This window comes from Panthera leo, chromosome B1, assembly GCF_018350215.1.
Source record: "Panthera leo isolate Ple1 chromosome B1, P.leo_Ple1_pat1.1, whole genome shotgun sequence".
NCBI classification, from domain to species: Eukaryota; Metazoa; Chordata; class Mammalia; order Carnivora; family Felidae; genus Panthera; species Panthera leo.
In genome coordinates, this window is record NC_056682.1 from 14,381,253 (window position 1) to 14,406,464 (window position 25,212).

General features: G+C 47.5%; 3 protein-coding genes across 8 annotated transcripts in view; 1 reads left to right on the forward strand and 2 right to left on the reverse strand.

Annotated features, from left to right (window-relative positions):
- The window catches only part of WWC2 (WW and C2 domain containing 2), a 208,875-nt gene extending 190,309 nt beyond the window's left edge, over positions 1 to 18,566 (forward strand). For all 6 annotated transcript variants that reach the window (XM_042934236.1, XM_042934230.1, XM_042934231.1 and 3 more), the window contains 2 exons: positions 12,134 to 12,261; positions 14,780 to 18,566. In XM_042934236.1, coding sequence (XP_042790170.1) covers positions 12,134 to 12,261; positions 14,780 to 14,846 — 195 coding nt within the window. In that variant the 3' untranslated portion in view covers positions 14,847 to 18,566. The remainder of the gene's footprint in view (positions 1 to 12,133; positions 12,262 to 14,779) is intronic.
- CLDN22 (claudin 22) lies at positions 18,408 to 19,327 on the reverse strand. Its single transcript, XM_042934239.1, has 2 exons — positions 18,607 to 19,327; positions 18,408 to 18,485 (listed from the first exon to the last, which is right to left on the reverse strand). Exon 1 carries the CDS (start codon positions 19,325 to 19,327, stop codon positions 18,665 to 18,667), a length of 663 nt encoding a protein of 220 aa, XP_042790173.1. The 3' UTR covers positions 18,408 to 18,485; positions 18,607 to 18,664.
- Positions 19,328 to 20,872: 1,545 nt separating this feature from the next.
- On the reverse strand, positions 20,873 to 21,562 carry LOC122217357 (putative claudin-24). The gene has a single exon (XM_042934238.1). It carries the CDS (start codon positions 21,545 to 21,547, stop codon positions 20,885 to 20,887), a length of 663 nt encoding a protein of 220 aa, XP_042790172.1. The 5' UTR covers positions 21,548 to 21,562; the 3' UTR covers positions 20,873 to 20,884.
- Between the last annotated feature and the right edge of the window lie 3,650 nt (positions 21,563 to 25,212).

Here is a 25,212-nt window from a genome sequence, read left to right on the forward strand (position 1 = left end):
GATTCTATTAATAGCGCAGGACGCACTCCTTTGCTGGGGAGTTGAAGTTCACAGTGAACAGCATGCTATGCTTGTGTGCACAATGCAGGGCGAGCTCTCTACCCAGCCTCCTGATAGTGAAAAACGCTCCGGTAGACATTGGGGGCCTCGGTGAGCATCCCAGTGTGAAGGAAGAGAGTGACTGTGACAGCGAGGCTGGCCGGGCCCTCCCTCCTCTGCGCCAGCTCGGTTTTCTCACCGCGGGCCCCTTCCTTCCTGCCGCAGCTCCCTCCCGTGTTTCTAACAAAAACATGAACACAGATCCGCCTGAGAAAATGCCATAAAAAGGTGCCTATCTTCGGCTTCTGTGTTCTCCGTGCTCAGGTGGAGTTTCACATCCTCACCTACAAAATAGGAGGATGGGACTAGATGACTCCCAAGACCCCTGGTAGCGGCAAACTCTGTGATCTGTTTGTTTGCGATCGAATCCAACACGTTCCCGGGATGAGCGAAGGTGCTGACCAGCAGGTGCGCCTGGAAGGCCACGTGGCCCAAAAGCCAGCCCTTGAGGGCACGTGCCAGACCTGGACGACTCGGAAGTCTGCGCCGAGGTGGGCTCCCCGCTTCTCCACCTGAAGGCGCCCCCCAGTCGGCCCTCCCACTGGTCGCCGGGGCAGCGCTTGCGGCCCCGCCGTCCCCGCACCTTGACCCAAGCCCACCTCGGGGCCGTTCCCGCCGCCGCCGCCGCAGCGGGAAGACCGCGCCCCCGGAGCCCGGTGTGCCCTGGCCCCGGGTACAGTGATGGGGGTCCCGGGGACGGGAGTTCTTCCTCACGGCTACCAGCCCTGCTCGTGTGGGCCGCTTGAGTCGCGGACCTCGCTTTCCCACCACCCAAGTTCGCGGCAGCCTCGCCCGTGAACACGCGGACGATTCCGGCGGCGTCCCTTTTTCACCGCGGCCGCCAAAGTGGGCAATCGCGGCGGACTTCCCCGTCCCGCCGGCCCGTTTCCGCACCCACGTCGCTGTGCACACGCGGACACGCCGGCACGCACGCCCGCCGCCCCTCGGGGTAGGGATTTGCAGGTGCGCGGCGGCGGGGCCATCAAAGGCGTGACGGTGAGCGCAGAGCCTGCCAACCGCCACGAAAACTACGGCGCCCGGAAGAGCGGTTCGTTGAAGGCAGCGGCAGGGCCTCGATCCACCTCCGTCGCCCGGAAACCCGCCGGGGCCCAGGGTCGCGCCCCATAGCCCCCCTCCTTCGTGGCCGGAGGTCCTTTTTGCAGCTCGGAATAAAAACCGACGCAGAGCCCGTGGCTTCGCGTGTCGCACGACGCCCTTGGGCAGCGGAGCAAGAAACGCAGGGCTATAGATCACGACGGGACTGCGCTCCTTAGGCCGGTGGGCTGCTTAACGCGGCTGTGGCCAAATCACCGGACGTTTCCGCAGGCCAGGCTCCCGTGGCCAGGCTCTTCTGGAATCTGGGACGTCGGAAGTGGCTTCCTGTGCCGGGCCCCGGGCAGCTCGGTCACGACCCGTTGGGGGAGAGGCGAGAGGGGTGCCCAGGAAGGCTTAGCGTTTTTCCAAAAGAGCCTCGTGTTGCTTCCGCAGCAGAAAGTTCTTGTTCTTCCTCAGGGTGATTTCCCTGTCAAAATGCCTTTTTTTACAGCTTAAAATGATACAGATGTTAACATATTTTTTTTTTTAAGTTAGAATATGCTGAGAAAATGACGTGTCAAAGATACTAATACACGTCGTTGGACAGAATAAATCTTAATGGTCACAGGGAAGTATCCGGCATGGAGAGGTAACCGCCTGAAAGTTGGCTACCCTGGATGATGAACAGCTGGCAAAAGCTTTATGATGCATTCTGTCGCCCAGATTTTTCGAGAAAGATACACAGAAATCAATGTAGTTTTCAGTGAAGTGTGTTCTTGCACAGCGGGGAAAGGAACGTGTGCCACGGTCAGTCTTAACTTCGCACAGAACAAAGCCGAATTTCTCAGTGATTTCGCAGCGACCGCAAACACGCTGGTAGTTGACAGTCAGCAGACGTCAGGCTCCGTAGAGAGACCATCTCACCAGGGCCCTTCCGTAGAGAGCAGAACAGGCCCCCGCACTTCCATTCCTGCGGAAGGCAGCCAGAGGCACAACAGGATCCGGGGAGCCCGTCGTTCATTCTGATCTGATATAATACATCCTGGGGAACCTGGCCCAGGTTTTCTTACGTAAGTGTAGCCAGCACGTACCTTCCTCGTCTGGCCTCTCGCGATCTGCCCATTACTTAAGTCAATAAGCCGATGGCTATTTCAAGATTGGTTTATTCACGTTGTAAGTTGCCAAGAACTAGGAAAACTGGGCAGACTCTCCAGTCTGCTCAGCAGTTCGCCACTGTGATGGAGACCGCAGCACGGCAGAAGCCAGGGGCTTCTCTTTACCGAGTCCGCCGCTCCTTCTCTGGGACCTCACGAAGCACGAGTGACAGCTACCCGGCCTCGTCAATGGCAAGATAATCAAGAGAGAATTACCGCTTGGCAAATAAAGGCCACTTTCCTAAACAGAATCCTCCAAATCGGGGAATGGGGAAGGGGGACAGTGAAAAAGATCTGGCAAAGGGATCCTTTGCGGTGACAGATGCCAGCCGCTAACTGCAGGGGACGAGGAATGCCCTTGTGCTGGACATGTAGCTTCTCACAGAGCCGTGTGACTGTGATTGATTCTTCATACGCACTTACTGAAGAAATAAGTTTTCAAAAATCTCATCTTTCGTAAGAGTGCCTCAGCATTTTTACTTTCAAATTTTAAATGAGTTAGTACGCTTACACTTTGAGAACAGTTTGAGATTTAAAAAGATTCTCAAAAAAATTAACATACGCTTATTATAACAAGTCAAATAGTAACAGAACTGTTAACCCTCCTTGAAGCCTCTGTTAACCCTCCTTGAAGCCTCTTTCCCGCGGGGTATTTGTGCTTCTGGCTCTTTGTTAGCCTCTAGGGTTAGTTGAAAGGGTTACACAAAAATAGGGTCATAAAGACAAATTGTTGCAAAACTTGTTTTTCTCTCCTCCCCCCCCCCAACTTAATTCTATATTCTTATACAAACAACAGCTTTGCTGGGGCGCCTGGGTGGCTCAAGTCGGTTGAGCGTGTCAGACTCTTGATTTCAGCTCGTGTCTTGGTCCCAGGATCGTGGGATCGAGCCCTGCATGGGGCTCCGTGCGGAGCATGGAGCCTGCTTAAGACTCTCTTTCTCCCTTTCTCTGCCCCTCTTCCCCGCTTGCACTTGCCCTCTCTCTAAAATAAAATTTAAAAAAGAATAGCTTTCCCGGGGCACCTGGGTGGCTCAGTTAGTTAAGCATCGGGCTTCAGCTCAGGTCATGATCTCTCAGTTCGTGAGTTTGAGCCCCGCATCTGGCTGTCCGCTGTCAGCGTGGAGCCTGCTTCGAATCCTCGGGCTCCCTCTCTCTCTGCCCCTTCCTTGCTTGTGTGCTGCTCTCTCTCAAAAACAATAAACATTAAAAGAAAAAAAAAAAAAAGAACAGCTTTCCATATTAGTAAATGCTGCTGTAATTCATTATTTTTAAGGCATTCGCTTGGTGGCTATGTCATAATTATTTAGTTATTCTAATGACAGTTTCCCAGATTTTCGGTTATGGACAATGTGCAAATGAGCATTCCTGTATCTTTCTGGAGTCAGTAGTGTTTCCAAAGCTTAAATACCTAGTAGAATAGTTGCCGGTCCTGAGAGCTTGGCTGTGAACCACGGTCAACGGTCTTGTCTCTGCCACGTCTGATGACCTCGTCCTTCCGCTTCCTGGCCTTGACAGTGTCTGAAACAGCGGGCGCGTGTGGGAAGCCAAGACCCTTGCAATCCCCTTTTTGCCGACACCAGTTTATCTCCTTCTAAACGTTATAACTGCCCAAGTTAGTAACAGGAGGACTTGGCTTTTTCGAGCACAGAAGGTTCTCCGTGGTGGGAGTGTCCAGTCAATTTAGACTGCAGGCTGCAGGCTAGCGCCCTTAGCAGAGCGGTTTTTCCTTCCCTTTCCTTGTGCCAGTGCTGACTTCTGGCCTGAGTTGATCTGCCTCTAGTAAGACTTCGCTCCAAGCTACAAACGAACACAGACTTTCCTTTACAGTTCCGGCTGCTACCACCGTGACCAGTGGCCTCCACTAAGCAGGGCCACGTTTTATATTCTGTCACTGGAGCGCAGCACTTGGGAGGTCATGGCGAGAGAGGCTGACCAATGCTGGGGCGGGGGGTGGGGGGCTCCCAAATGAGCTGAGTCTCCCCAGCCCCTAGCTCCCCTCCCCCACCCCAAAACCCCCTTAGTGGGGCGGGGTGGGGCGGGACGGCAGTTGTGACTCCAGATGCTTCTTCCTGGCTCAGTAGCAGCACGGTCCTCTCACCCTTGGAGGCTCAGGCGTTGGGACATCCGCCTTGCTGTCCCTACGATTCCAGTCCCGTAACTGTTCACAGTGTGGCAGGTGAGAATGGTAGCACTTTGGTGACGCGTGTTGATTTGCCATTAGTGTTTATTCCGTGTGATGCCTGCTCCTGCCCAGTGTCCTTTTTCCTGTTGTGTTTTTCTCCTTGGAAGGCCTTTTAGACACCTTTCTGTTATTTGAGTTAAAAATGGTTTTGTTCATTCTGCCATTTGCCTTTTGAACACCTTTCAGATGACAGAAGTCCAGATGTTTGAGTCTAAATGCATCAGTTTCCATTTTCTGACTTTCTGGAGAGCTGTGTTGGTAGTAACCACTGGAAAAAACCCAAGGTGGTTCTGAACCTTTTGAGACTTACTGAGGCCTATTAATCTTTAAAAGATGGTCACCTAAAAACCCGTTTTCCCCAAAGACTGACACGCATTCATTCAGACTGTGTTAGCTGTGCCCCCACTGTGTGCAGTGGAATCTCCCACTGGGGATTCCGGCACTGAGGGGGCCAGACAAGTCCCCACCCTGAAGCCACTTGAGAAAGTAAGGCAGGGGCAGGGTGCCTCGAAAAGAATCTCTAGTCCCTGTGCTGCCCATGGGTATCACTGAGAAAATGGCCGATGCTTAGTAAGATGTGCCAAAAAGAGCTTAAGACACGGATTGGAATAAACCAAGTCACAGCCCATCTTGTCCAGGAGAAAAGTGACAGTTTCTGTTGAAATTAGAGCTGCAAGGCATGGGTTCCCTCCAGCACGAGGCAGCTTCCCAGAGCGGGCTTGGCCGGCTTGCTTTCCCCAACACCCTGGCGAGAAGTAGGAGGGAAAGCGAAGAGGAAAGTTACCCTGTATCACCACCCCAAACTGTGTTTAGACTTCCTTTTCTTAAAGCAGCTTTCCAAACAAATGCCAAAAATTAGCGCACATATTTATTAGATCTCACTCTCCCTCAGAACGCAAAGTAATTTGAATTAGATTTTTGTTTCTGTCAGGTGCGGACAACTACTGTTTTGCATTAAGTACACGGTGACAAGACTGCTTCTGGATGACATTTCCCCTCATCTGAGTACGTAGGTCGCGTGAAGTCTCCAGCCACTTGATGTAATACAGTTCATTGTATAACGCAACATCACGAGCAGCTTCTGCAAATATAGGCAGTTTTCGAAAACAAACCACTGGCTTCAAAATCTTTATTGAGCACTTGAACCTCTATAAATCATGTCAAACAGATGCAGTCCCTACCCTTCGGAAGCTTACGGGCCCACGTAAACAGCTCGGACCCCAAGGCAAACCATGAGCCAAAACCAAAATTAACAACCAGGCAGCCTCTTGGCTTCACCTGCAAGTGGGAGTCCGGGCCTTGGTGGAGGCCGGCGTCCACATGATGAATAAGCCCCATAGTTCCCAAATAAGAAGGTAGGAAGAGTAGTAAGTAGCACGTTTATACCTAAGCCTCATTTCCTACTTCACAGTTTATTTATATAGCTAAGGAATTGTCTTTTTAGTTGATGTGCTTTTAAGCTCTAAGTATAACTGAAACAAAATTGTGATTAATTTTTCCCCGAGAGAGTCGGGTAGTATAAAACATACCACACACACACACACACACACACACACACACACGCAGATGTACTTATTGTGGATAGTTTTCAGAATACACAGGACATGCCTGTGTCCCCTCTACATCTGATTTAACCACATGTTCATGGATCTAGATGTTTAAATGCTAAATCCCAGGTGAATGAACATTGCAGCCTGGAAATAATTGAAACGTGAGATTCTAGAAGGTTAGTTCAATAATTACGCCCCAGCTATTAAATACAATGTTACGAAACTATTAAAAAGTTACGGACTTCCATTTCCTGGTCTGGCCTGTTAGGAGCTTAGAAGTCACTACTCTGCCCTAACAACAAGGAAAGAAGCTGAACAAACTGAAAAATCAACAGCTCTTCTTAGATCTGTCAGGAAGATGAGGTCACAGGTCAAAACATTGCCCCCCCCAAAGTAGAAAGACAGGCAGCACAGACAATGACCATTCACCAGAGCAGAAACTCCAAGGGGGCCAGTACTGGGGTCCGAGAGCCTGAACCGGAATTGGTGAACTGCGGGAGGTTCCCGGTCAACAAGCCTAAGACCTAAAACCTCCAGGGGGCAGCCATGGGAAGCCCCCCACCCCGCACTTCTGTGACTTTTCCGTCTAGGATCTCTACTAGGTCCTCAGGATCAGAAAAGAAAACCTGTGCTTCCAGCAGCGTGAGGGGAAAGCGACCATTCTGAAGTAGGCCGGAGCATTCTGCTAACAAGACCCACCCTCGGAGCAGCTAGAGTCTAACCTACAATGGTTTTTAAGAGAGCCTAACCAACTTGGGGGTAGGAAAATACCCACTCCAGCCACCCTGTCTAACCTAAGGGGGGGGTTGGGGGACTGACAAGCATTTGTGAAGTTCTCATTTGGGGACACAGGCCCACCAAGAGACTGACCGGATTCAGACATGGCAGGGATGTTGGAATTATCAGACCAGGAACTTAAAACAACTGTGCTCAAGGCTCTAAGGGCTCTAATGGGAAAAGTAGGCAACATATGAGAACAGATGGTCAATAAAAGCTGAAAGAAAAAGGCAATTCTAAGAAAGAATCTAAATGAAATGCTGGAGATCAAAAACACTATCAAAGAAATGGAGAATACCTGTGATGGGCTTGTTACCAGACTAGATATGGGCTGAGGAAAGACTCTGAGCTTGAGGAGATGTCAGTAGAAACTTTCAAAACTGAAAATCAAAGAGAAAAAAGACTGACGGGGAAAAAAAGGAAGAGGGTATCTGAGACCTGTGGGATAATTACAAAAGGTAAAACTCACACACAATGGAAGTACCAGAAGACAGAGGAAAACAGAAGCAATATTTAAAGCAAGAATGGTTGAGAATTTCTCTAAATTCATATCAGACACAAAACTACAGACCCAGGAAGCTCAGAGAACACCAGGCCAGCTAGATGCAAGAAACTCTGCACCTAGGTATGTAACATTCAAACCTCAGAAAATCACAGATACAGGAAAAAATCTTGAAAGAGGCCAAAGTGAAAGAACACTTAACTTATATAAGAACAAAGATAATAATTATACATACGACTTCTCAGAAGCCATGCAAGCAAGAATAGAGTGGGGTGAAATATTTAAGGTGTTGAGGTGGGGGGTGGGGACACCACCAACTGAGAATTCTATACCCAACAAAATTATCCTTCAGGACTAAAGGAGAAATACTTTCTCAGACAAATGAAAATTGAGAAAATGTGTTGTCAGTAGACCTGCCTAGCAATAAATGTTAAAAGAAGCCCTTCAGGGATTAGGAAAATAGTGTAGGTCAGCAACTCAGATCTGTATAAAGAAAGGAAGAGCATTGAGGAAGGAATTAATGACTGTAAAGTTAAAACTTTTATTTTTCTTATTCTTAAATGACCTAACAGATAACAGTTTGTTCAGAATAACAATAGCAACAATGTATTTCACATCTATATGCTTACATATAAGTGAAATGACTGACACCAATGATACGAGGGACAAGAGGGAGATATTTGGAATATTTTATTATTATATGGTACTTGCAGTATCCATAAAGTACTGTGGTGTTTTGCATATTACAAAATATTAGACAACCACTTAAAAGTTTAAAAAAGAAGTACAATTGACATGCTAAGAAAGGAGAGAAAATGGAATAAGACAAGTTGCCCAATTAAAACCACAAAAGGCAGAAAAAGAGTAGAAGGCAAAAACAAAGAACAAGGGCAGTGACGAGAAAACAATAATAAATATGGCGGGTATCAATCCAGCCATATCAGTAATCCCTTTAAACACTGATGATCTGAATTTGCCAATTCAAAGAAATTGTCAGAGTTGAACAAAGGACAAGACCCGACTACATGTTGTCTACCAGAAACCAGTTTTATACATAAAACACATAGAGGCTAAAAGTAAAGGCATAGAGAAAAATATGCCATGCTAACACTAATCAAAGCCAAATTAATCTGAGACAGACATCTGAGCATAAAAAGTGTCCGGTATAAAGAAGGTCGTTGTATAATGATAAAACAGCCAGTTTTCCAAGAGGACATAACATATCCTTCACGTGTACACACTTAACCAACCAGCATCACAATATGTGACGCGAAGACTGATGGAGTTGCAGGGAGGAACAAGTGCATCTACTTTTACCGTTGGAGACTTCAATGCCCCCTTTTCAGAAATGGACAGAGCCCAGCAGCAGAAAGCCATCAAGGATGTAATTGAACTCAACCACGCTATTAATGAGCTAGACACAACTGACATCCATAGACTACTTCATCCAACAACAGCAGAATTCACATTCTCCTCAAGCTCACATGGAACATTCATCCAGATAAACCACGTTTTGTGCCATAAAATATAACTGAAAAATGTGAAAGAATACAAATCATACAGTGTCTACTCTCAGACCACAATGAAGTAAAACTAGAAATCAATAACGGAAAAATAGCTGGAAAATCCCAAAGTACTTACAGACCTATGGCACATTTTTAAATAACACATGGGTCCGAAAAAGAAATCTCAAGAGAAAACATGTTTTCAACTAAATGAAAGGCCAACTTATCAAAATTTGTGCAATGCGGCAAAGAGGAAAATTTATAGTAGTCAATGTATATACTAGAAAAGAAGAACGATTTAAAATCCATAATCTAAGCTTCTGCCTTAGGAAACTAGAAAAAGAAGAGTAGATTAAATCCAAAGCAATCAGAAGAAAAATAATAAAAATTAGGTAGTTCTCAATTACATTGAAAACAAGAAATCAATAGCAAGTTTGCAGGATACAAGGTTAATAGAGTCAATTGCTTTTCTGTATGCTAGTGATGAACAAGTGGAATTTGAAATTAAAAACAATACAATTAGCGCCCCCTAAAATGAAATACTTAGTTACATATCTAACAAAATATGTATAAGACCTAAGTGAGGAAAAATACAAAACCTGATAAATGAAATCAAAGAACTAATAAATGGAGAGAGAGTTCATGTTCATGACTAGGAAGACTTAATATTGTCAAAATGGTCTTCCCAAATTGACTTATAGATTTACTGCAATTCCAATCAAAATCCCAGCAAATTATTTGGTGGATGTAGACAAAATGATTCTGAAGTTTACATGGAGAGAGAAAAGACGCATGATAGCTAACACAATATTGAAGGAGGCAGGGTTGTGGGACTGACATTACCCAACTTCAGGACTTCCTGTGAAGCTAAGGTAATCAAGACAGTGTGATACTGATGAAAGAACAGACAGATAACTGGAGCATAATAGCCCAGAAATAGGTCCACATAAATGTGGATACAGGCAACTGACCTTTGACAGAGGAGCAAAATCAACACAACGGGACAAGAGAGTCTTTTCAACAAGTCAAACAACTGGACATCCACATGCAAAAAAAAAAAAAAAAAAAAATCTAGGCACAGACCTTACACCCTTAGCAAAAGTTAACTAAAAATGAATTGTAGGCCTAAATATAAAACACAAAACGATAAAAGTCCTGCAGTGTAACAACTTAAGAGAAAACCTAGATGACCTCTGATATGGCAATGACTCCTAAGATACAACACCAAGAGCATGACCCATGAAGGAAAGAATTGGTAAGTTGAACTTCATTAAAATTAAACATTTCTGCCCTGTGTAAGTGTCAAGAGAAAGAAAAGACAAGTCACAGAGCGGGAGAAAATATCTGCAGAAGACACATCTGATAAAGCCCTGTTATCCAAAATATACAAAGAACTCTTAAAACTCAACAGTGAGAAAATGAACAGCCCAATTAAAAAGCAGACAGGGGCCCCTCGGTGGCTCAGTCTGTTGAGCATCCAACTGCGGCTCAGGTCATGATCTCATGGTCTGTGAGTTCAAGCCCCACGGAGCCTGGAGCCTGCTTTGGATTCTGTGTGTGTGTGTGTGTGTGTGTGTGTGTGTGTGTGTGTGTGTGTCTTTCTCTCTGCCCCTCCCCCACTTGTGCTCTCCCTCTCTCTCAAAAATAAATAAACTTTGGGAAAAAAAAAACTACTTAGAGCAGTGCAACCCAGAAATCTCTCCTGTTAACGTTTGGCAAATACACTTTCAATCTCATTCATCTTTCCAAACCTTTTTTCTTATATTAGCCATTTTAAAAACAGTTTATTGGAATCGAATTTACATACGAGATTAGCTTCTTTTACTTAGTGATATACATGTAAGTATATCATGTGTTTCCATGTGTTTCTATGGCTTATAGCTCATTTCTTTTCAGCACTGGATAATATTCCATTGTTTACAAGCACCACGGTTTACCTGCCTGTCACTCACTAGAGGACATTTGGCTGCACCCAGGTTTTGGCAATTTTTTTTTTTTAAGATTTCATTTTTAAGGGGCACCTGGGTGACTCAGTCGGTTGAGCGTCCGACTTCAGTGCAGGTCATGATCTCATGGTTTGTGAGTTCGAGCCCTGCGTCAGGCTCTGTGCTGACAGCTCGGAGCCTGGAGCCTGCTTCAGATTCTGTGTCTCCCTCTCTACCCCTCCTGCACCTGCACTCTCTCAAAAGTAAATAAACATCTTTGAGAGAGATTTCATTTCTAAGTAATCTTAACATGGGGCTTGAACTTACAACCCTGACATCAAGTATGCACGCCCTACAGACTGAGCCAGCTGGCATCCTCCCCCCGCAAGTTTTGGCGATTATAAAGGAAGATGCCATAAACATCTGTGTCCATAACTTTTCAACTCCTTTGGGTAAATACCAACAAGTATGACTCCTAGATCATACGGCAAGAGCATGTTTATTTAGTTTGGTAAGAAAACGTCAACCTGCACCTTAAACTTATACCACAGTATATGTCAATGGTATCTCGATAAAGTTGGGAGAGGGGGAAGAATTGAAAACAATGCCAAAGTGTCTCCAAAGAGGCTGTACTATTTTGCATTCCCACCAGCAGTGAACACGAGCTCCTGTTGTACCACATATTTGCCAGGATTTGGTGTGGCCAATGAACTGTCAGTGTTTTGGATTTGGGCCATTCTAATAGGCGTGTGGCCGTATCTGGTTGTTGTTTCAATTTGCATTTCCCTAATGACATGCGACGCGGGGCATCTTTTCATATACTTATTTACCATCTGTGTATCTTTTTTGGTGAGGTGTCGGTTCAGGTCTTTTGTCTACTTTTCTTTAATCTTTTTTTTTTTTTTTTTACATTATTTAACATTTATTTACATGTAACATTTAATGTTTGTTTATTTTTGAAAGAGTGAGCGCCACCGGGGGGGGGGGGGGGGGGGGGGGGGGGGGGGAGACAGAGGATCCGCCGCAGGCTCCAGGCTCTGAGCTGTCAGCACAGAGCCAGAACCAGGGCTCGAACTCATAAACCGTGAGATCATGACGCCGGAGTGGAAGTCCCAGGCTCGAGCCACCCAGGCACCCCGTCTTCATTTCTTTTCTGAGGGTTCTTAGGCTTTCCAGATGCAATAAAACGATCACATATTACCCGCGTAGTAAGATCTTTCAAATGCGCTGCAGTAAACTCGTCCCCAGCGGCGGCCGCGCCACACCTGCAGGGGGAGCCGCGTGGGACTGTCGCTGCGGAGGCTGCCCTCCCGGCTCAGCACCCAAGCCCTCAAGCCTTACACCCTGTCTCCAGGACTTTCTAATTAGCGTCCTGTGGGGGTTTGTTTTTATTTCCTTTGCCAGGCCGAACAGTCCAAAGAAGAGCAGAAGCAGGACTTGAACGCGGAGAAATTGATGCGGCAAGTGTCCAAGGACGTGTGCCGGCTGCGCGAGCAGAGCCGGAAGGTGCCGCGCCAGGTGCAGTCCTTCAGGTAAGCGGCCCGGGCCCGCCGGTGCTCCCGGACTGTCCTCCGCGTGGTCTCGGTTCGGCGGGAGCTCACGTCAGCAGTGACAGCGGGGGGACCGTATGTGCTTCCATTTGCTCCTTCGTGAGGTTACACCCCCCCCCCCCCCCCCCACGACAGCGGTCCTGACCCGATTAAAGCCTGGCTCCCAAGAACCCAGGGTGTCCCCGGTGCTTAGAAGCAGTTGGCACATCCCGCTGAGAAATCTTGACGCAAAATACGAAGGGGTGTATATCTTTGGGTCTTGTGTTGTTCACTCATTCAACAGACGCCCCCCCCCAACCCGTGGACGTGGATGCCCCTCACCCTGGCCCCCCAGGCTGTGCTGGGCTTGCAGGGGGTTGGGAGGGATACCCGTGGGGAGCCTGGGGCACAGGCCTGGGTGGGAGAGCCGGATACTCTGCCCCCAGCATGGGGGGGAGGAGGAGTGGAGGGGGGACAGTCCTGGTTTCACCTGCAATCAGGGGCTCCGTGTTCCCCGGCCGTCTGATTTGTCAAGGGAAGTTGGAAACAGGAGTCCTACGTGAAATATCTCAAATGTTAACATTGGCAACTGACTCTGGTATGTAAACCCCTCCTGAGCCAAAGAAATCCATTAGCAGGGAGTGTTCAGTTTGTGGTTCCACCTTAAGGCTTTCAGTGACGTCATGATCAGGCTTACTTGCCTTTTTTTAATTTTTACTTTGTATTTTTATTTTTTAAGAGTTTTTTTTGTTTGTTTGTTTTTTGTTTTTTTTTTTATGTTGAGATAAAGAGCAAGTGTGGGAGGGCAGAGAGAGAAGGAGAGAGAGAATCCCAAACAGAGCCGGGATCAAGAGGAGAAACCACAAGAGCCAGACGCATGGGGAGGCGCCTGGGTGGCTCAGTCGCTTGAGCGGCCAACTTCGGCTCAGGTCGTGATCTGGCGGTCCGTGGGTTCGAGCCCCGCATCAGGCTCTGTGCTGACAGCTCAGAGTCTGGAAGCTGCTTCGGATTCTGTGTCTCCCTCTCTCTCTGCCCCTCCCCTGCTCGTGTTCTGTGTCTCTTTCTCAAAAATAAGTAAACATTTAAAAAATTAAAAAAAAAAAAAAAAGAGCCAATGAATGCTTAGCCGACTGAGCCACCCAGGCGCTCCAAGGGTTGTGTTTTTGTTTTTTTTTTTTAAGTAATCTCTATACCCAGCGTGAGGCTCGAACACACAACCCCAAGATTAAGAGTCACTCACTCTACCAACTGAGTCAGCCAGAGGCCCATCAGTTGCCTTTTTTTTTTTAATTTTTTTTTTTTCAACGTTTTTTATTTATTTTTGGGACAGAGAGAGACAGAGCATGAACGGGGGAGGGGCACAGAGAGAGGGAGACACAGAATCGGAAACAGGCTCCAGGCTCCGAGCCGTCAGCCCAGAGCCTGACGCGGGGCTCGAACTCACGGTCCGCGAGATCGTGACCTGGCTGAAGTCGGACGCTTAACCGACTGTGCCACCCAGGCGCCCCAGTTGCCTTTTTTTAAGTTTTGCTTTTATCTCTTCTGGAATCGAACAAATCTAAAGGATGCAATACCACAAAAATAACTCATTCCAGTTTCCACAATTCTGTCATTCCCCCTTTCTTCTCTTCCCTTTCCTTAGTCTTTTGAGCTTTTCCACCTCAGTGCCTACTTCTTTGACCCCACACTTTCTCCACCATGTAGACAGACCCGTAGTTTCCCAAAGGAAGGCTGGTGCTGTATTCTTTTTTTCCTTTTTTTTTTCTTCTTTTTTTGCTTTGTTTTTCTTCATGGCTGCCATCGTGCTCCACATAATGTAACACATCCTCAGTAAATATGCGTTGATGTGGTACTGTGTACGACATGAACATTACGTACCAGAGTGGATAGATTGCTCCTATCTTTCGTAACTATACAATCCCAAAACCTTATTTATTTATTTATTTATTTTTTCAGTATTCTCCTAACCTCTGAAAACCATCCTGCCCTATTTTCTCAGCTTCTCCCTTTCGGGCTGTTTCTCCTGAGCGCTGTTTCGGGGCGCAGGACAGACCTGCCTTTACCACAGTCACGCTCTTTCTTTCCCCTTCATTTGGAGTCGCGACATCACTCCACCCTTTCCTTACCATGGTACTGATTTTAAAGGACTTTCCCGATATCACGTACTTCTCTACGAGGCCCTGAGAAGTTCCCTGGGACTTTGGACTTCCTGCATCCTTGACTGCCTAGTTCAGAAGCACTCCTAACTGACCCGCTGATGGTTTAAAAACTGTCTCACACTGGAAATCCAGGAGGGAACGTACTGCCTTTGTCTGTGGGTGATTTACCGTAAGCCAGAACTGCCCTTCTCCCGCATTACATCCTGTCGTAACAGGCAAAGACGATCTTGACCTTACGGGGTTCTGCCTAAGGAACAGATCCCCTATCCAGGCTGGCAGAGAGCTCTTGGGACTATTTTCCATGGCCACAGAGTGTTTTCAGCTTCCTCCTGAAGTCCATTTATTTCTCACCCCTACTCTAGGGAGAAGATTGCCTACTTCACCAGAGCGAAGATAAGCATCCCGTCCCTGCCAGCCGATGATGTGTGATCACATCCCTGAAGACATTACGTTGTCTCCTGTTCATTCTTAGGGAGGGTACAAGACTGAGCGTTTGTTTTGCTTCGGGGGGTTCTTTTTGTAACGTAACTATCAACTCTTAAAGAGCTTTTATTTCACAGCAGATTTTCAACATGTTAATTTGTAAAGTATCTTGAATGTAATTCTTATATGTTTAAAAAAGAAAAGAAATCCGATAACCAAAACGGGCTGATCTGGTACACGAACGTCCAGTACCTGCGAATTGCCATCGGGCTGCAGTTTATAAAAGTGGAACGGAGGCCGTGCCCCGTGCACATCCCAGTGGCCCAGCTGTTGAGAAATGGCTCGGTTTAGCAGAAGGTCCTTTTTGCTTTTCCTTGGTTGTCCCGTGAGCAGACCGAGGATGGCAGCCGGCCGGGCGGTATTTTGGTACCAAGGGGCAGCTCTTTGAGTTTGAAGTCAAACGTGAGTACGGTTCCGGCTCCACCTGAAACAGGTGTCTGCGCTCACGTCCGCCACCTGTGTCAGAGCCCCTCGTTTCCTTAAAACAACTTCCTTTTTGTCCTTTTCTTGGAGTCTAAAGAAAACAAACCGCTGGAGCAGTGCTCCTGGCCGCGGGGAAGGCCTTTTGATGGGTCACCTCCTGAGCGGGGAGAGGAAGGGGGAGAGCCGGGGACCCTACACACACAGGTCACCTCCTCGGCGAGCACCTGCCGCCTCGGACGCAGCCCGGGCCCGGGTACGTGCTCCGAGGGCCGTGCCCGGCCTGCGCCCTTGACGCCGCGTCCTGGGGGTGAGGCTGGTGCCCCGCACGGCGCCGTGGTGGCCGGCGCTCTAAGCCCAGAGCGCGCGGGCGATGCGGAGGGAAGCGCGTCAGCACGCATCTGGTGAACCTGGGAGTCCCGATTGGATCAAAGTTGCCAAAAAAAAAAATTTTTTTTAAACTTTATTAAACAGATTTCTAACATTTACTAGAAACTATTTGGCAGCTCTCGCGTTTAGGGGATCCTATCTGTAATTTGTGGTGAGGAGGCCAAGAGAAGAGTGTGCCTGGGGACATTATTAACTTGAAATATCAGCCAAGGCGGTTGGTTAAGAAAACAATTCTAGATGATCTCGTGTCGAGAGGGGAAAAAGGCTCTAGGTCGTCCGTGTAGAATGTGAGCCCACCTGCCCCAGGCCCTGCTTGCGAGAAACGTATCTGCTCTGCCAGCATAAAGGCTTTTGAAGTAAAGAGTATTTGTGCAATTTAACTCATACTTATCATTCAGTCAGTTCTACTGGAAGAGGCAGTTTTTGGTCAGCCATCTTACATAGCAAACTAAATCTTGGTGGTTTTGCTTTGTTTTGTTTTTTGAGAAGTACAAAAATCCTCTTAACGGAATGGATCCCTTAAAAAAATAATAAGTTCTATTTCTAAGATAGCATCCTCAGCAAGAATTCTTAAGTTTCTTGAAAGTAATTCTACATATTCTGGAAAGTTCGTTTTATCAGAATCAAAATTCGAAATAAGCAATTTCTGAGCCGAGAACTTTAATTGTCTCTTCCTAAGTTATCCCACCACTTACATCTAAAATGTCTCCGAAGCCATAACTGGATGTGACACCACTCTGGACGAAAACCAGCCTCGCGACTGCGCACCGTCCTTCGAGGCCGCGCGGCCCATTCTTTCAGATGACTAAGGAAAACCAGAGCGGGAATGCCATTCCTCCTTGTCAAGGTCAAATGTGAAAGACAGAAGTTTATTTAATATAGAGCTAAATGAAGGTCAGCCGTTTTCAGCTTCGTAGTGTGACCGTGAAAATGTTTATAGAATTATGTGTAGTTGTACCGTACGATTTTATTTTCATCATTTATTTATTTACGGTCTTATTTATGTTCTGTTTAATATATAGTTCGGTTCTGGCCATTTTAAATGTTTGACCCAGAAGAGGCTATATTGGACTATTTACACCTTTATAAATCTTCCTCAGATTAGCAAATCACTCTTTGTCATACAAAAAGCTTCAGACCAGTATACAAGAATTAAATCTGTCTCAGGCTGGTAGTTAACAGTTGTGACCAAGATGCTTTAGGTTTTATTTCACAAAATGTGCTCCTTTCTAACATGAGAAACGAACTTATTTTAGTATAATCCTTTTCCACACTTTAAAAATCAGCAATAGTGTTATGTATTTATAGGCAGCTTTTCACAATTCTGTCATATTTGTACTAACCCAAATGATTCACAGTGACAAAACATTTTAATAACTTGATCACAAAACCGTATGAACAATATGAATTTTAATATTATAAATACTATTTTTTAAAGGTAGAATTTATTCTGCACAGGGTAAAAAGAATGTAATATTTAGGTCTCAAGTTTGAATTATCAGTATGTTATTATAATTTTGTATATCAGAATCTAAGTTGCAGGTACAAAAAAAAAAAATATTGGTAGCCAAATGAACAAAGTTTAGCTGAATCTCTGTGGCATGCAAATCAAATTTAAAATCTTTTTTTTTTTTCGCTATTACTTTATCTATATTGTATTAAATATCAAAAGCTCAGGACTGAACTAAATATTTAATCAGGTTAAATTCTGAATATGTTTCTGTTTTAATTTGTCTCGTTTGTAAAAGTATGCAAATACATCACATAGATTAACTTTGGTTTCTGCACTTTCCCTGTGTTTGTGGGTGGACAAAAGTTCGGTGGTTTTTTTTGTTTTTTTTTTTTTAAACAAAGATGCATATTGCCTCATACTTTATTTCAGTGTCGTTTATTGCTTAATTTCCCTAATTGCTGCAAACAAGAGTTTACTTGAGCCACACACCGAGCAAGTATAAAATCTCTCACGAGGAAATTCCCAACCCCGCAGTTTGCTATGGATAGTTCTTGGTTGGAAGATATGTATTGCTGAGAGGAATAAAAATGGCATATTTTCATAGTGGGAGTAAAAGAAGGGGCTTCCAAGGTGAGCTCTGGGGTCCCCGCCCATCCCAGCCTGTGCTCTGGTCGGCTGGCCGGGCCGTGGTCCCGGGAGCTTCTCGGTCAGTGCACCCGGCCCTGACCCTGAGTGCCCCCCGTGGCCGCTCACCGAGCCAGGGGTTGGCCGGGGCGTCAGTTGTCTGCAGAGCACAGGACACAGAAGCCAAAGCACACCTGTGGGGTAGGTTTTCCGTGACTCTTCCCATGCACCAGACCGCCCCCCTCTGCTTCTGCCCCGGTGAGGAAGCATGAATGAACCCGGCTGGCTCTTGGAAAAGGCTCCGTAGAGGCACTGAGGTCTCCGAATAAAAAGGAGACGGCGCGTCCCACATCTCTTACCTCCCAAGCTTTCAAAGAACCAGCAAGTTTTTAGGATACTCTAATGACATTTGCAATCGGTCTGCAGCAAGACTTTAGTTTCAGTATAATAGGTGATCTTACACACTTAAAAGCAGTAGGCGATCAGCAGTAACCTTTCCAGCTGCCAGAGTGACCCATCTCTACGAATGACACCTTCAACGATACGGAGGCACTGATATAAGGCTTTATTTACCGGTTCTGTGCAATCACTGAATCTATTTTAAAATTGAGAAAACTCATCCGCAGTACTGAGTGTGATTACTATCGAGTCTTGAGTGGTTTTGGTCTCAGAGTAGAAGAAGACAGTGGTTTACTCTCCTAGAAGGAAATTGCAATGTAAGAAGCCAGTAGCCACAGTGAAAAAAAAAAAAAAAAACAAGTGCATCTTAGAAAATTAAACAGCTCAGTGAACCGGCAGCTGTGCCACAGGAGATCCTACCAAACCCAGACAGGAGTGAGCTTCACTTGAAGAGCAGACGCCACTGATCCTTCCTGGCTTAGACTTTCAGATGGGCTTTTTTCATCTCCAGGTGCTGACGGTGACATTGTGTTTCTACCACCGCGTAGGGGCCCGGAGCCGGAACTGCCTGGGTAACGCAGGCCACGCAGTTCAGCAGGCAGCCTCCCAGGAGGAGGGAAAACCCAGCAGACCAGCCCAGAAAGAGGGCTTCCCCAAACTCCCACCTGGGCACAATCTCTGGCATGGTCTCGTCCCAGAACTCCTGGACGGTCATGTGGGCGACCCAGGAGACCGGAACCAGGGTCGCGACGCCTGCTGCCCAGAGCACAGTCCCTCCCAGGATCAGCAGTCCCTTCTTGAGGCCTGGCCGCGTCTCTCCGACCCTCAAGCAGTCCAGGCCAAACCCGGAGGCCAGCAGGCCCAGGAGCCCCAGCCCGTTGGACAGGAACATTAAGATCCTGGAGATCCTGAGTTCGGCAGGCAAAGCCAGGAAGGATTCAAAGTCCTTGCACTGCGTCCCCCCTTCCTCTTGGACGACACAGACCTGCCAGAGTCCCATGGTCCAGTTCTCCATCTCGTTTAAGTCCAGATTGAGGTTTTTCCATTGTGGCAGGTAGTTTGTAAGACAGGACAAAACCCATCCCAGCAGAGAGAGTGAAATTCCAGCTAATTGCACCACGCTTCGAACTACTAAAGCCATTGCAGATCCCCGGGAGCTTGAGCCAAACTAACTCCTGCCTTTCGATCTCTGCGTGGGGACGTGTGACACCTTACGCTGTCACTTCAGAGCTCGGAAATATTTCTTCATTGTGTGTAGAGGATTCTTGCCAGAGCTGCTATTGTTTGAAAAGGTGTTGACTAGGTTTCAGCAAAGGATACAAGGAAGTAAGTCTGCCAACCAGTAATGCCCAGGTGTGGCCAGCACCGTGCCCGTGTCCTAGGAGCTGACTCCGTAGTAGCAGTTTGTCTCTGCAATAACATCAGGTAGGACCGATCCTCCTTTCATTGTTAACATTGCTAGCTCTCTAGCGAGTCAAAGAGTGAAGAAGTCTCAACGCAAAATGTGTACCCGACAGCTTGGGCTCCGCTCCCACCGCTCGCTTTCTTAGCAGTTGCACCTGTCCGGATTGCCATCCGTTGCCGCTCTCCTGTTTCAATACGTACGTCGTGGTAATACCGGATGTTACCATTTTCTAAAAGTGAGTTCCAGAAAAGTATTTCTTATCGGAAATCTCTCTAGACCTTGCATTGTGTGTGTTCAGAAGACCCATAAGCTACATCCAGCACATAACCTAGGAAGCAGTACCGAACTCCCAACCCCAAATACCCAGTCTACTTACCTACACGCCTTTTTGTCAGATCCGTGCACGTGTGCGTACGCGCTTGTCATTTATTTATTTATTTATTTTTCCCTACGTGGGCTTTCTGCGTCGTGGAAAAGTTAAGCTGTAGGACTTTGTAGGTCAGGACGGACATCTCCCCTGGTTCACTTACTAATGTATGTATCCCCATGTCTATCATTTTTCACTGAACCAAGGAAAGTTGTTACTGAGCAAATGAACGGTCACTATCTGGACAGCAAGCAAAATATTTTTGGAGTTGTTTATTTTATTTTATTTTTTTAATTGGAAACTTTGGAAGGGAGAGACAGGAGAGACTGGCCAGTATGTTGACTCTTGAGAGTATCGTGATATACTGAAAACCGTAAGCCCCCTAAAACCCTGTCACACAGGGTACCTAGTCATCTCCTAGATGCAAACCACCTGTGTTCAAAGAAGACCAAAGTCCCTGCGGTGGAAATAATACTTTGGGACAGGCTTAACAGGGGATATTGCTAATGCAGAATGTTTAAAAGATCGCAGATTGGTTTTTTTCCTTAGGAAATAGAAACTAATTATTATTATTCCCAGCTATCAACAAAAGCAAAGTTCCTCATATAAAATTTAACACATCAAAGCTTAATTCTGATTAGAATGGACGGCCGCTGCCACATTTTGATTTAAATAACCGGGTCGATGAAATTATCTTTGCTCATCCCTGTGTAATGCTTCCCATGATAGTTTCCTTTTAGATATAAGACTTGCCTCTTTCTTACTTCTCCAGATTTGGGGAGGAAGAGGGGACCTAGGATCGAAAAGTAGTTAATGAGAAACCAAGAGCAGCACAGATTTAATTACATAACAAAGACCCCTTTCTAGCATAGACCCCACTTCGCGGTTGATGTGGAAAGATGTGTCTTTTTGCTCTTGCCAAAGTCTTACACTCTCGGGTCTGCAGTTCCATTTTCCAGGTACAGACACTGAATTTGCATTTCTGCCACCGCATAGGGGCCCGGAGCCGGAGCGGCCTGGGTAGTACAGGCCACGCAGTTCAGCAGGCAGCCTCCCAGGAGGAGGGAAAACCCAGCAGACCAGCCCAGAAAGAGGGCTTCCCCAAACTCCCACCTGGGCACAATCTCTGGCATGGTCTCGTCCCAGAACTCCTGGACGGTCATGTGGGCGACCCAGGAGACCGGAACCAGGGTCGCGACGCCTGCTGCCCAGAGCACAGTCCCTCCCAGGATCAGCAGTCCCTTCTTGAGGCCTGGCCGCGTCTCTCCGACCCTCAAGCAGTCCAGGCCAAACCCGGAGGCCAGCAGGCCCAGGAGCCCCAGCCCGTTGGACAGGAACATTAAGATCCTGGAGATCCTGAGTTCGGCAGGCAAAGCCAGGAAGGATTCAAAGTCCTTGCATTGTCTCCCCACCTCCTCTTGGACGACACAGGCCTGCCAGAGTCCCATGGTCCAGTTCTCCATCTCGTTTAAGTCCAGATTGAGGTTTTTCCAATGTGGCAGGTAAGTTGTAATAATGGACAAAACCCATCCCAGCAAAGATAACGAAAGTCCAACGAGCTGCATCGCTACTCTAAAGACTAAAGCCATTGCAACAAGTCTCACAACTTTGGCCACCCCTGTGGGAGTCACTGTCTTTCGTGCTTCACAGTAGTGTGACTGTTTTGGTCCTATGCTGCCCGGAATATAAGCTTTGGCCATTAACTCTTTGGAAACTCTGAAATGCGTTTTTGTTCTTCTCGAATATAATGTTTCATGTAAAGGACGAAGGACCCTGTTAAAACTATGAGTTAGGCTTTCTGATAAGGATTTGATCTGTTACCTTCCAATTTGCTTGGTAAAATTATATCCCCAATGCTTGATGATTATAAGTCTAAGGATGAACAAAGAGGGCTCTGTGACCCCTCACCCTAAAATACAACAGAAATCTTTGTGCTTCAATATGGATTAATTAGATTTTAAGTGGTGATAAAAGGCCGGCTCTTTCTGCAACAGGACTTCATTGTGATAGCTGAATCTGAGATTTCAGGGATGCAAAACAAGACCTTGTAAAGAAAGGTAGACTGTTTCCCTATAATCTTTATTCTCCTCGGACTTCCTTAACCTACACAAGAGCCTGGCCCTCCTTCTTGAGTGTCACAGGCCCTCAGTGGGGACTTGGCAGGAAAGTTGCCCCAGATTCCTTTGAAAGGTAGAGGCGGGTTCACTGGGTTCATTAAAATGAAAAAGACCGACGACTGATGCCCAAGAGGTGCTAAGTGAGGAGGGGAAAATCCTGGGAAGCTCTGGGTCTCACTCTTAAGATTTTCTCCATCCACATTAGGGACTTGGTTTTCCAAGTCCCACATTAGGGACAGTGTTTCTCGGTATCTGAGAGGCGTGTGTGTGTGTGTGTGTGTGTGTCCCCGTCCAAAGCTGAGCTGTGTTTGCTGTCATTTAAGCCACACAGACAAAGCACCGCCAGGCAGGAAGACTCCCGACGGGTCCAACACAAAGGTTCTGGTGAGAAAACAACAGCCACAAGGGGGCTGACCTTTGAGGCTTCATCTTGTTTGTTTTTTCGATTTAGGCCCCACCTTGAGAGCATACTTCTGCAGAGGGTGACCCCTGAGAGAATACAGGGCCTCCCAGGTGGGACAAGAGGTCACGTGCTCCAGATTCCCAGGGCTGCTCCAACCCCTCTCTGCAAGGGGCCCCGGGACTCCTGCACCCACAGCGGGAAGGTGGGATCTGACAGGCTTGGGGGGGACAGGACGGGAAGGTTCCTCAAATGGAGCCGTTGCCCTGGAGGATTCTAACCGGCTGAAACAGAACCACTGCCCGTCGCAACCCAGTGGTTGAGTCTAGTCCAGGGTCAGAGAAGAGCTTTTATGATATTGTTCAACGGGAGATGGGAGAGAAACAGAACCCAGAGCCTGATGTAGCCAAAGTAAGCCTCAGAGTCATTAGGTGAATGGTGTTCTCTTGAGTATTTGCCATCATTTTATGTTTAAAAAAAAAAAAAAAAGATCTTAACTTTTACAAATTTTCAGAATCCCTTAAGTATATTGCTGTCCTCAAGGAACTAAAAAGGTGGTTCCAGTTTGCACAAAGACCTAAGAGTCCACAAAGGGCTAGCGATTTGTCCTGAGCCCTTATCACCAGGAGCTGGGATAATGGTAAGCTAGGGCTTTCCTCCAGGCAGGTGGCCAGGATGCAGAGAGCTCTGGAGAACAACCATTAAGAGTCACGAGGAGATGATTCCGAATATCACAATGAGACGTGTGTGTGTGTGTGTGTGTGTGTGTGAGAGAGAGAGAGAGGGAGGGAGATGGAATGGAATAGGCCGCCCTGGGAGGCAGTGACCCTTCCTTCCCAAGGATGTTTTAAAAAGGCTAATTCTCACCAGTCCGGGCCACCGTGGGGGAGGTTTGTGCCATGCTGGGGGGGGGGGGGGGGGGGCGGATGTGTGACCCCTCAACTCCTTTATTCTTTCAACATTTAGAAAAATATTTTCGAGCACCTCCTCCTGGCCAGACTGTTAAGTGTGAAAGACACAATCAAGACCACGGTGGATGCAGGCCCCGCCCCAGGGGCTCTCATCCCAGTGGGAAGAAGCCATCGCGGAAACACGTGAGTAAGAGAATTCAGAGAAATACAAGGAGCAGGGGAAGTGAGTGCTCAGGGCGGGGAAACCCCAGTGCAGCATCCCTGGGACGGGAAGGTGCGAAGCCCCGACCCACAGCCGCATGCGCCTGGGCCGGTATGTGGGCTCCTGCTCAGGCCGCGTTGGTCCCGGAGTGGGTGTGGGGGCGGAATTTGGAAAACAAAATCACCAGCACAACGTTCAGTGAGTGGAGGACCACAAGATCTCTGTCTCCCAAACATTAATCTGAAAACAAAAACCCCAAGGGCGCCTGGGTGGCTCAGTCAGTTGAGCGTCTGACTCTTGATTTCAGCTCAGGTCGTGATCTCAGGATCGTGGGATCAAGCCCTGCGTCGGGCTCTATGCTGGGCCTGCTTAGGAATCTCTCTCCCTCGCCCTCGGCCCTTCCCCCCCAACTCGTGTGCGCCGTCCGTCTCTCTCTCAAAAATTAAATGAATGAATGAATGAATAAGTAAAATTAAAACAAAAAGCCCTGTTTACCAAAAGTCACACACCTGGGGAAACCTCTCCGTCCAGAGCAAGTGTTGACGAATGTCCCCAAGTAAACCATCCGTAAATTTAGTTGCTTGAAAACAGCAATCACGTAGATGTATTTACTCGCAAATCTGCAGTTTGGGACAATGGTCTCTGCTCCCAGTGGTGTCGAGTGAGGCTGAACATCACCCTCACAGACAAGGCTGTCACAGGGGCCTGCCCCATTCTAGGAGAGGGACGGAGAGGCACCATCTCTCGGTGGGGAAGCAGCAAGTCTCTGGAAGAATTGTGGGACTGGAGGTACTTTCGTGGCCGTTTTCGGAAATCGGATCTGTCAATGCAGCTGTGAGCCAATCTAGATCGTAGGAGACACGTGGCAGGCATCGCGTGGGGAACACGACCTTCCTTTCCCTCCTGGGTTTTATGTTTTCACGTTCAAGGTGAAGTCTGGGGTCGTAGGCAAAATGGGTTGCTTGCCCTCCCCTGCCTGCTGTCCTGGGCCCTGCCGTCGGGGAAGGGAGTCCCTTCGAGGGTTCACGGATTCAGCCTCATGCGTTTGGGCCCCCGCTCTGTGCCAGGCAGCACGTGAGAACCAGGGCTGGAGAGAGCGGTCATCAAGCAAGACCAACCCAGAGAAGAAGACGGGATGCTGAACACCCTGATAGGGACAGCGCTGGGGCAGGCTGGCTGTTTCAGGGGAGGGACGCTGGCAAAGGGGTCTGGGGGTGGCTCCTGAAAGACAGCTGGTGCCTGGCCGGAGATCGAGGGCGCCCGTCGAAGATGAGGCCGGGTCATGGGGCACCGTCATGCAAGCTAAATCATTTGGAGTTTAGAATATAGATCATCAAAAGCCTTTGCAGGATTGTAAGCAAGGGTCATTTATGTACCACCTAACCGGTGGCCCCAGGGACGAGCTCCTTTGTATCATTAAGTCACAGAAGCCCCGGGGGCACCCAGGTGGCTCAGTCGGTTAAGCGTCAGACTCTTGGTTTTAGCTCAGGTTGGCATCTCACGGTTCCTGGGTTCGAGCCCCATGTCGGGCTCCGCACTGACAGTTCAGAGCCTGCTTGGGATTCTCTCTCTTCTCTCTGCCCCTCGCCCACTCTTTCGCTCAAAATAAATAAATAATTTTAAA